Source organism: Sus scrofa, chromosome 8 (assembly GCF_054392235.1).
Source record: "Sus scrofa isolate SSC_HxYL_T2T_F1_AM1 chromosome 8, Sscrofa_HxYL_maternal_Yorkshire_Landrace_v2.0, whole genome shotgun sequence".
Taxonomy (NCBI): domain Eukaryota; kingdom Metazoa; phylum Chordata; class Mammalia; order Artiodactyla; family Suidae; genus Sus; species Sus scrofa.
In genome coordinates this window covers 71,665,430-71,677,050 of record NC_139390.1, presented here as the reverse complement: position 1 = coordinate 71,677,050, position 11,621 = coordinate 71,665,430, and the positions used below count along the sequence as shown (strand labels likewise).

Sequence of the window (11,621 nt, the reverse complement as noted above, 5' to 3'; positions counted from 1 at the left end):
TTACTCTGGTCCAATAGCTGCTTTAATTCTTTACACAGAAATGCTTGAGAAGAATTCAGAAAATTAAGGTCAGGAGTAGTTTTAGGCTGTCTATATAATCAAATTACTTCTTTTATCTAGGTTGCATTGGAAATGATCAAAGTAGCTGGTGACTATCCATTTGAAGCATATAAAAATTGTTTCCTTAATCTAGCCATTCCAATTATAGTGTTTACAGAGACATCTGAAGTAAGAAAAACTGAAATCAGGTATGTATTGAAGGTCTCTTTCTCTTCTCAAGTAACTTTTTTTTACCTTTTAAAAAATATTATGTTATTTACATATTTATTTCATTATCTGCCTCCTCATACTGACATGTAATGAGGATCTTTATCAAGAAAGATATTACCAGTAACTTTATCTTTCCCTTTTTTTCTGTATATAAATCCCTCCTATCACTGAAGACAAGGTCACGACCCTTCATGTAGCAGCATTTCCTTTTTTTTTTTTTTTTTTTTTTGAGCTATAATTGACATAGAACATTAAATTAATTTGGAGTGTACAACAGAGTGATTGGACACCTTTATGTGGTAAAATAATCACCACAGTAAATCCAGTTACCATCAGTTGTCATACATAGTTGCACATTTTTTTCTTCGGATGAGAACTTTTAGGATTAATTCTCAGGAACTCTGAAATGTGCATACAGTATTTTTTTTTTTTTTTTTTTTTTTTTGTCTTTTGTTGTTGTTGTTGTTGTTGCTATTTCTTGGGCCGCTCCCGCGGCATATGGAGGTTCCCAGGCTAGGGGTTGAATCGGAGCTGTAGCCACCGGCCTACGCCAGAGGCACAGCAACGCAGGATCCGAGCCGCATCTGCAACCTACACCACAGCTCACGGCAACGCCGGATCATTAATCCACTGAGCAAGGGCAGGGACCGAACCCGCAACTTCATGGTTCCTAGTCGGATTCGTTAACCACTGCGCCACGACGGGAACTCCGCATACAGTATTTTTAACTGTAGTCATCGTGCTGCACGTTGTATACTCATGACTTCCTCATCTTACAGTTGAAACTTGACTTTTGATTCCCTTCACCGATTTAGCCCATCCCTGTCACCAGCTTCTGGCTCTGTCTTCTCTGTATCTATGAGTTTGGGATGGGCAGAGAGGGACCTGTTGGTTGGTGGGCAGGTTGGTTGTATTTTTTGTGGAATTTTTTGGTTGGTTTATTTTAGGTTCTACATATACATGAGATCAAGTATCTTTGTCTTATTTCTCTGACTTCTTTTATTTAGCATAATGTTCTCAAGGTCCATCCATGTTATAGCAAATGATAGGATGTTATTCTTTTATGGCTAAGCAATACTCCATTGTATATAATACCACATTTTCTTTACCCATTCATCCATGAGTGGACACTTAGATTGTTTCCATATCTTGGCTATTATAAATAATGCTGAAGTGAACATGGGGGTACAGATATCTTTTCAAATTAGTGCTTGCATTATCTTTGGATAAATACCCAGGAATGGAATTACTGGAACATACGGTAATTCTATTTTTAATTTTTAAAAGAACCAACATCCTGCTTTCCATAGTAGCTGTATCATTTTACATTCCCACTAAGAATGTAGAGTTCCAGTTCCTTCACAACCTTGCCAACACTTGTTATCTTTCGTTTTTTGATGACAGGTATCTAACAGGTGTAAGGTGATACCTAATTGTGGTTTTGATTTGTATTTCCCTGATGATTAGTGATATTGAGCATTTTTTCTTATTCTTGTTAACCATCTGTTCATTTTGTTATTGGATTGTTTGGCTTTTTGCTTTTGAGTTGTATGAGCTTTTTATGTATTTTGGCTATTAACCCATTTTTAGGTACATTATTTGCAGATATTTTCTCCCATTCAGTAGATCACCTTTTCAGTTTATTAGTGGTTTTCTTTGCTATGTAGAAGATTTTAGTTTGATAGAGTCCCTCTTGTTTCTTTGTTTGTTTTTGTTTTTAATTTTTTTCTTTTTTTTTCTTTTTTTTTTTTTGTCTTTTGTCTTTTTAGGGCCTCACCTGCAGCATATGAAGGTTCCCAGGCTAGGGGTCTGATTGGAGCTGTTGCCGCCAGCCTATGCCACAGTCACAGCAACACCAGATCCAAACTGAATCTGTGACCTACACCCCAGCCCACTGCAACGCCAGATCCTTAACCTACTGACGAGGTCAGGGATTGAACCTGCAACCTCATGGTTCCTAGTAGATTCGTTTCCACACCACGACAAGAACTCCTGTTTTTAATTTTTATTTTTTTGTCTTTTTAGGGCCATGTCTGCGACACATGGAGGTTCCCAGGCTAAGGGTCAAATTGGACCTAAGCTGCTGGCATATAGCACAGCCATAGCAATGCCAGATCCAGGCCGTATCTGTGACCTACACCACAGCTAATGGCAACACCGGATCCTTAAGCCACTGAGCAAGGCCAGGGATTGAACCTACATTCTCACAGATGCTAGTCAGTTCACTTCCACTGAGTCACAGTGGGAACTCCTCTTTTTTCTTTTGTAGCCTTTGCCTTTGGTGTCAAATTAAAAAAAAAGTCATCACCAAGACCAATGTCAGGGAGCTTATTACTTACCATGTAAGTTTTCTCCTAGGAGTTTTATGATTTCAGATCTTAAAAAACTTGAAAACTACTATCTTGATAGGAGTGTAAGAAAGCACTCATACATTACTAATGAGAATATAAAATAATCTAGCCCATATTAGGGCAAATATAGCACTATATTTGGAATTCTTGGATACATTTACACTCATCTCAAATGATATATGTATAGGATATTCATTCTGACATTGTTTGTCATGGCCAAAGACTGGAACAATCCAAGTGTCTGGGTGATAGGAGACTCGCACATCCACACACTGAAATCCATGCAGGTATTTAAAAAGAGAGAAAGAGAGAGACAGAACTCTCTTGCTAAAATAGACTGATTTATTATGAGATGCTGGAAAGATCAATAATGTACTGATAAAGTGGTTATCTATGTGGTATCATGGGGAAGGAAGGAAGATTATGAAATATTTTATGTTGTATTTTCCTCCCCCCCACATGAATGGCTAGTTAGGTCACAAATACTGGACTTCTTGGGGGGGGGGGGGTATTACTATTAAGGGTAAGAAAATTTAAGTGTTTTTGTTCTGAATATTTTTTTACAACAGAAATGGAATATCATTTACAATTTGGGACAGATGGACTATACATGGAAAAGAAGATTTCACCCTCTTGGATTTCATAAATGCAGTCAAAGTGAGACGATTATTTTTTAGTTGCTTTGAGTCTATTAGTTTTTATACATAATTTCATTTGAAGTTTTTATAAATATTATTTAGCAGGAGTTCATTTGCTCTCTTTACTGTTTGTAAAACATTGTCACCCAGCATTTTAAATTTGGTTGGAGCTTTGATTGATTCTCTTTTGGGTAATCACTTTTAGGAGAAGTATGGAATTGAGCCAACAATGGTGGTACAGGGAGTCAAAATGCTTTATGTTCCTGTAATGCCTGGTCATGCAAAAAGATTGAAGTTAACGTAAGTATCGAACAGTCTATGAAAGAGCTGCTCAAGAATTGAAATATACGTTGGATGCTCACTAGAAAATTAAAATATAGAGGTTATTGAAGTTCAATAAAAATATGTGATTTATTCCTATCTGATGGCAATAACAGAATTTCCAGGTTCCACAAGCTATCTGTCAAGAAAGATTTATAGGATTACAATATCCTTGTGAATTGTTTTAGTTCAGAATCAGCTTTTAAGCTAATAGGCTTAGAAACCTGATTTGGTCAATATACCAAGTAAAAGTAGATCTACCTCTTATATGGAAATACATAAGGACTAGGTTTATAAGACTGAAGTGGGGTTTTTTTAAATGCCAAATTGTTGTTTTCATTCATTTATTAAACAGATTTTTTAAAAGAATGCCTACTATGTACCAGGTACTTTTGTAAGCATTAGGGATACAGCAATGAGCAAATCAAAGTCTCTGCCCTGTTTGAGGAGGTTGCATAACAATTAGACATGTATATCAGATGGTGGAATGTGCTATGGAAAAATAAAGCAAAATAAGGGGGTGATAAGTTGCTGCAGTATATTGGGTAGTGTAGGTATTCCTTCTGCCTGTCCTATTCTGATCTGATAAGGTGGCATTTAAGCAGAGACCCAAAGGAAGAGGAGGAGCAGAAACAGTCTTTACTTTGGTCTGCAGGGCCCTAAATTCTCTGGTTCCCACTTACCCCTCCTATCCCTTTTATACCTCTCCCCTTGCTCACGGAATTCCATTTATACTGGCCTCCTTACATTTCCTTGAATATTCATAGACTTTTGCTCTAGTTGTTCCTTCTGCTTGCAACTCTTTCTGAGATGGCTATCTGGCTAACTCTCACCCCTGGCCTTTATACTTCCTAAAGAGGCCGTTGAACCCTGATTCATACCACATCCTGTGCACTACCATAGCCTAGCATGCCTAATTCCCTTCCTTCTGCTCTTTTTCTTTTTTTCACAGCATTTATCACTGTCTTATAGCTGCTATATTATTTATTATCTGTCTCCCACCACTCTTATAAGCTTCATTCACAAGGGCAGAAATCTATATTTGATGTGGACACTGATGTATCTCAAGTGCTTAGACCAATACTGGGCATATAATAGGCGTCAGTAAATATTTGTTATCATTTTGCAGTATGTACACATACCGAATTATTACCTTGTATACCTGAAACTGGTGGGATGTTATGTCAGTTATCAATAAAAAATTCTAAAATTTTTAAAACAAATAAAACTAGCATGTGAATAAGTGAATCCTTGTGATGAAAGCTTCAACACGTATGTCAGTTTAACTATAATTATCAGTAAGGTTTTTTTAATTATTATAGTCCAAGCTTAATTATCTATCTATTAAAAACAAAATTACTCTGGGAGTTCCCATTGTGGCTGAGAGGAAATGACTCTAACTAGTATCCATTAGGATCCAGGTTCAGTGGGTTAAGGATCCGGCATTGCTGTGGTGTAGGTTGCAGAAGTGGTTTGGATCTGGTGTGGCTGTGGCATAGGTCAGCAGCTGCAGCTCTGATTCCACCCCTAGTGTGGGAACCTCCATGTGCCAGTCTTTTAAAAAAAAAAAAAAAAAAATTACTCTTACGTTATCTAATGCATTAATTTGCCTTATTTTTTTCCATTAGGGCCCCCAAGTATCTTTTCTGATGGCAGTATTTATTTTATGTTACCTAGATAAGCGTAGAATGTGTGGTCCTGGAGTGTATTGATTAATGGAATTTAAATGTTACTGCAAATAATTCACTAAAATACAGAGTTGGCCAATATTTGAAACCTCCAGCACAATGTTTTGTGAATGATATTTCTCATTTTATTACATTGGTCATTTACCAGATACTTAATGAGTACTTATAAGTGGCTAGACAAGTTCGGCTTCAGAGAGACGTGGGCTCATGTCCCTGCGCAGCTACTAACTTGTTTTATCACATTGAAAAACTTATCAGCCTTCTTTAAAACTTAGTTTTCTATCCACAAATGAAGATGATTATGTCCATAGCTGTTGAGCAGTAAGATAATAGTAAGGCTTAGCAGTGTAATGACAAGTGATTAGTATTCCATAAATGTAACTTACTTCAGTTAATATTTTGTCATCACACATCATTATCAAATAGCCCTTTCCCTCAAGGAGTTCACAGTTTACTAAGGAAAGGTGACATGTTAGTAATTAAAATGTAGCAATAATTATAATAAAGGTTTTTACAGAATACTGTGGGCACAATTAACTCAAGTCTTCAGCCTATGGTAGATTTCATTTGAGCTGCTTTTGAGAAAGAATTACATCACACAAAAGCAGTAGATTGTTCTAAAGCATTCACCTAATAAAGAGCATGCCTTATCTATTTGGAAAATCAAGTATTTTGGAATGACTTAAGGATGAGATGGTAAAGAATGAATTGTGGAAAGAATGAAAAGTTGTAGATGAGACAAAATATCTTTGTAAAATTGAAAGAGCTATTATTGAGAACTAGATTACATAGTTCAGAGCCTGGCAGGAGATAAGTGCATGATAGATGATGACAAGATTATTAGACAAGAGAGTAACATTAGATTTATATTTTGAGAGAATTCTGCAGCAAAGTAGATTGGAAGTAGGAGAAAGACTGGATGGAGCTAGCTGGCTAAAAGTTAATGCAGTAATCTAATGGGTATATATAGATGATGGCTTGATTTAAGATAATATCAATGATAGTAGCTTTTTTAGTAAATAGGATATACATAAGATATAAGGGAAAGGTGAAACTTAAGAATGTCTTTCATAGTGATATTTCTAGCTTTCATTTGAAGATTTAAATGCTTGCTTGTTACTTTTACAGAGACATGCTTGAGAAGAACTTACAATGCTTCCATACTCTTTATAGGACATTGGTTATGAAAACATCTGTAAGATATTTAGTCCACACCAAAAAAGCTCTTGGAATTTGAGCCATACCAAGTGGTTTTAGACAAGACCAAGTATCATGGACGTTTTGGTGTGGACCAAAATGTATTATGGACATTTGGACAGGACTAAATGGCTGCTAACCCTCCAAACTTTATAGGAAGTATAGAGGAGAAATCATTTTTAAAAAGCATTGCTTACATTTTGGGTGTTTTTGTGTGTGATTTTTTTTCGATGTGTTTTGTTTTTGTTTTTGTTTGTCCTTCAATAAATGGTCTATTTTCTTTATCAGTACCAACAGAGGGAAAAATTGATTCACCCTTAAGTAAATGAGTGTCTTGATTTTACAACTTTCAGTAAAGAAAATAATTATATGCATAAATTTGAACAAGCCCAGATTGGGCAACATTGATCAGCGCATCACTCTGATTTTACAGAATTTACCAAATTATTTGTCCTTGTTTATTTTTCTTAGAATGCATAAACTTGTGAAACCTTCTACTGAAAAGAAATATGTGGATCTTACTGTGTCATTTGCTCCAGATACTGATGGTGATGAAGATTTACCTGGACCTCCAGTAAGATACTACTTTAGTCATGACACTGATTAACAGAAGTTGTCTTAAATTTAGGATTACTTAATGTTGGAAAGAATGCACTTCATTCAGGAGCTAAAAAAGTCAGTTTGTAATGGTATGGATTTCTCTTTGATGAAGCCTTAATTTAAGGGAAACATCAGTAGAAAACCACAGTGAAGAATTGTAAAGCATGTTGAAGCATACTATACACTTGTGTAGTGCATCATATGTGGATGTAATCACAAGCAACTTTGAACTGGAATGCCTTTTTTTAATGCTTACAAAAATATTTGTGTATTAACCTCTTTGAACGAAAAGAAGGAAAAATAGCTATCCAAGACCAGAAGAGATAAAAGATCAAGAAACTGAAAGTAACAAATGGAGCTATCCAAAAGGTTTCATCCTATTTTATGAATTTCTCTTTGTTTAGTATTTGAGGCCCGTGTTTCTATACAGATAGTGTTTGGCTCCCTGTACCCTTCATGGTGAGGCTTTGACTTTAACACCAGTGGGTAGAGGAGGGGTGGTAGAAGTGGATGAATAGTAGACATTTGAAATGTACAGTTACAGATTACTGTCCTGTTACCTCTGATGAGTTAACCAGAGTTTATATCACTGCCTCCTCAGAATCAGGATCTTTGTTGAACACATCAAATGACAGGTGTTAACCGGAACTAAATGTTAACATATTTTTTGGACTCTGATAGGCCTCTTAGAGAATCCGTGAATGTGAACACATAAACACGGCTAGTCATTTGATTCTTCAGTATGCCTTCTGATGTGGTTATTTTATTTATTTGGAACTCTAAACCTGATTGTCATAGCATATAAGACTAAAAGACTTTGTAAAGGGAGTTGTCCTTAGAAGTAGATGAAAAATAGAAATTAAAAAATTATCACTAGTTGAGTCTTGATTTTTTTCTTCCAGCAACCTAATGGACAGAAAAAAAAATTAATATTTTATTTTAAAAGGAAATGTATTAATTTAATTCTACATTCCCAGAAAGGGAATTGATGAAGATAAAATTTTATTTTTTTAGGTCTTTGTGATAGAAACTTTCTGTTTTCTGAAATGAGCTATTGCAGATGTTCATAGAAATGCTTTCATTAAGATGACATAAAGTGTGCTCAGCACTGTCAACTTAGTGAAAACACCAAGTATTTATTCTTTTTCTAAGGCTATCATGCATTCTAAAGCAATTTTATAACTGCAAAGTCATTTCCCTTTAGCTGCTTGTCTTCTATTCAGACCATGAATAGGTACTTCAATAAATTAAAAACTAGATTCACATTAGTATTACTCTAATTTGATATCTTTTTATATTCTCTACTTAACTTTTATTCCACTTATGAATAGTTTAAATTACTTAGCCAACTGTATTGTTTCATTCTTTTGTAAAACTATCATCTAATTGGGAAAATAATTTAGGAGTGAAGGGTGAATTTGTATGATTAATTGATAATCTGTGGAGTTCTCTTGTGATGCAGCAGGTTAGGAATCTTGTGTTGTCATTGCAGCAATCTGGGTCGCTGGTGTGGCACGGGTTTGATCCCTGGCCCAGGAACTTCTGCATGCTGAAAGTGCAGCCGAGAAAGAAAAATAATAATAAATAAATAAAGGGTAATCTGTGCATTTGGAAATGAGGATAAGTGAACAGGATGCATTTAAAGAAATTGGCTGCCTTCAAAATAATTAATTTTGATTCATCAATCATACCCACTTCTATCATGTATATTGCAAGTATAATGCTTAAAACTAATATTACTTAAAAATAAATCAAGGAATATCAAAACTCTGTGGCTTAGAGCTTTAGAGACTAGCAATAAGACTTTTCTATAAGAATCCTGTTTGCCACTTTTCTGTTTTGTACTCTGATAGTAACTCATATTTTCCAGGTAGGCATTCAGTAATTCTCTAGTTGTGATCTGAGAGCTTACTTATATTTGGTCCAAATCTCCACATCTCTTTAGAAATAAATTTAGAACAGAACCAAGTTATCAATTCTTATTCAGTGCTTTTAGCAGATATCAACAAAATCAACAAGGCTTAAATTCATTTTGTGATGAAGGCTGAAACCATATTCTCATAGCTTTTTTTTCCTGTAGGTAATATTTATTGCCATTAATTTCTTCTTTTTACTTCTACTAACCTGGAAAGCCAGTGTGAATTTAGTGATGGTTTTTTTCATTATCTATTTTGTTTATTTCTGTACCATGAGATCACTGCTGGTAATTGAAATATCAGGTGCAAAAATGAATGATTTGATTTTGTACAGTACCACTGAGTAATTTTTTACCTATTAAAAATAAATTAAGAAATTTGACAATGTCTTTGTAAATCCTGTTCCATACTGACTCCAGAGATTCCAATTTTACTATTCGTTTGGTGAGTAGTGTTGCTTTGGTGTTTCCTAGTTTTCAAGTTTTGCAGTCATGAAGATACAATACTCACTGAATGTGGAGGGACATTACTTCAGAGTGCTTTTGGCTCCTGGAAATTCTGTTAAAACAATTGAGGGAATATTGAGAAACCTAGAAAATCTGGTATATCCCAGATGTTGGTTGGGGATTTAAATTGCATTCCTTTTCAGAGCAGTATGTTACTCATCTATAAGTTCCTTTAAATTGTTCCAAAGGTAGAACTTGGAAATAGATTTTTTTTTTTTTTTCTATCATGGCACTCCCTGGTGGTGCCAATGACAAGGCATAAAACAAATCAGCAGTGTTTGGAGTCTACTGTTTTATAATTAGTGTAATAAAGACAGAAAGAAAATTCTTCTCTTGAAATCTTGAGGGAAAGAAGTTTACCTAATAATCCTTTCGACTCCAATGATTATTATCAAAAACTCATTGTGATTGTAAATGTATAACCATTTAATATACAGTCACTAGGTATAGGTTTAACTATTTTACTTTTATTTTTTATTTATTTATTTATTTGTTTATTTATTGTCTTTTCTAGGGCTGCACTCGTGGTATGTGGAGGTTCCCAGGCTGGGGTCTAATCGGAGCTGTAGCTGCTGGCCTTCGCCACAGCCACAGCAATACCAGATCTGAGCCAAATCTGCGACCTCACAGCAACACTCAATCCTTAACCCACTGAGCAAGGCCAGGGATCAAACCCACAACCTCATGGTTCCTAGTTGGATTTGTTAACCATTGAGCCATGAAGGGAGCTCCCTATTTTACTTTTAATGAATTCAAGACATAAATTAGGAAGTTGCAGTCTTGGAGGTCACAGTAAGTAACCAGCATACTATTTGTGTTCATTTTTCTCTTGTCATGTCTTGGCTTTGCTATCAGTTAAGAAATATACAGTCATGTATATATTCAAAAGAGTACACAAAATATAAACACCCAGTTTAGGGAATAATTTTAAAGTAACTACTTATATAACCAGCTCTCAATCAATAGAACATTGACAGAGTGCAGAAAGTCCCCTTGTAGTCCCTCCTGAATCAGGACCAGCTTCCCCACACAGAGAAGTGTGGCAGTTAGCACTGTTCTACTTTTGTGGTAACTGTGTCTGTTTTTATTTATATTGTTACCACCATGTATGGACCTAAACAATAGTTTATTTTTGATGGGTTTTGAACTGGATGTAAGATAGAATCATGCTGTATTCTTTTGTGATGCTTCTTTCATTCAGCATGGAACTCATCCATACTGTTGCTTAAAACTACACATTATTTATCATCATTGATGTATAATTTGCCTTTGCATTAATATACCACTATTTATTCATTCTGTTTGTGGGCAATTGGGATGTTTTTTGTTAGAGGTAATCACAGTTCCACAATAAACATTATTTTATTTATCAGCCTAGTGCAACTAAGGTATGCCTAAGAGTGGAACTGCTTGGTCATAGAGTATTCATATCTTAGGTTTTATTAGAAAATAAGGTTTTTCCTGAGCAATAGAGATGTCTGTTTTTACACTTTACTCAACATTGATGTTAAGAGTTTTCTTTTTTTAATTTTGCAAGTCTGATAGATGTGCAGTTGTATCTCATTGACGTTTTACTCTGTGTTTCCTTAATTGCCATTGGAATTAAGGAGCTATTTATATATATTTTTTTGGTTTTGGCCACTCTGACTTTTTTTGAAAAGTGTCTTTTCAGTTCCTTTGCCCATTTTTCTGTTAGCAGATTTTTTTTCCTCATTGATTCATAAAAAAAATCTTGTAAATCCTATTCTTGGTTGGCTATATAATAGCAAATGTTTTTTCCCACTGTTACTTGCCTTTCCCTCTCTTTATGGTGTTCTTTGATAAACAAAAAAAAAATTATTAATGATTAGGTGGTGATCAATTTGTTTTAAGGTGAGAGTTTTTTGTGAGTTGTTAAAAAGTTGATCTCTCGAGCCACAAAGTTGTGAAGATAACCTCCTCTATATTGTCTTCTAAAACTTTACTTTTGACTTTGACATTTTAAGTTTTAAATTCACAAGGAATTTTGTGTGTGCTAGGAAATGCCTCACCACCATTTACTGAAGTCTGTTCTTTTCTGCAGTGCCGCCAAAAATCATGTGTCATATGTATACATCCCTTGCTGGATTTTTTTGTTCCTTCTTTTCTATTCCTG

General features: G+C 35.0%; 2 protein-coding genes across 5 annotated transcripts in view; one reads left to right on the top strand and one right to left on the bottom strand.

Moving 5' to 3' along the window:
* Positions 1 to 9,363, top strand: part of UBA6 (ubiquitin like modifier activating enzyme 6) — an 88,182-nt gene extending 78,819 nt beyond the window's left edge. For 2 of the 3 annotated variants that reach the window (XM_003129053.7, XM_084972402.1), the window contains 4 exons: positions 121 to 248; positions 3,191 to 3,278; positions 3,465 to 3,559; positions 6,937 to 9,363. In XM_003129053.7, coding sequence (XP_003129101.5) covers positions 121 to 248; positions 3,191 to 3,278; positions 3,465 to 3,559; positions 6,937 to 7,072 — 447 coding nt within the window. In that variant the 3' untranslated portion in view covers positions 7,073 to 9,363. Of the gene's footprint in view, positions 1 to 120; positions 249 to 787; positions 853 to 3,190; positions 3,279 to 3,464; positions 3,560 to 6,936 lie in introns of those variants that run through there. The other variant, XR_014812616.1, reaches the window with a different exon arrangement.
* The window catches only part of STAP1 (signal transducing adaptor family member 1), a 60,836-nt gene that overhangs the window by 2,857 nt on the left and 46,358 nt on the right, over positions 1 to 11,621 (bottom strand). The gene's annotated exons all lie outside the window — the stretch shown is intronic.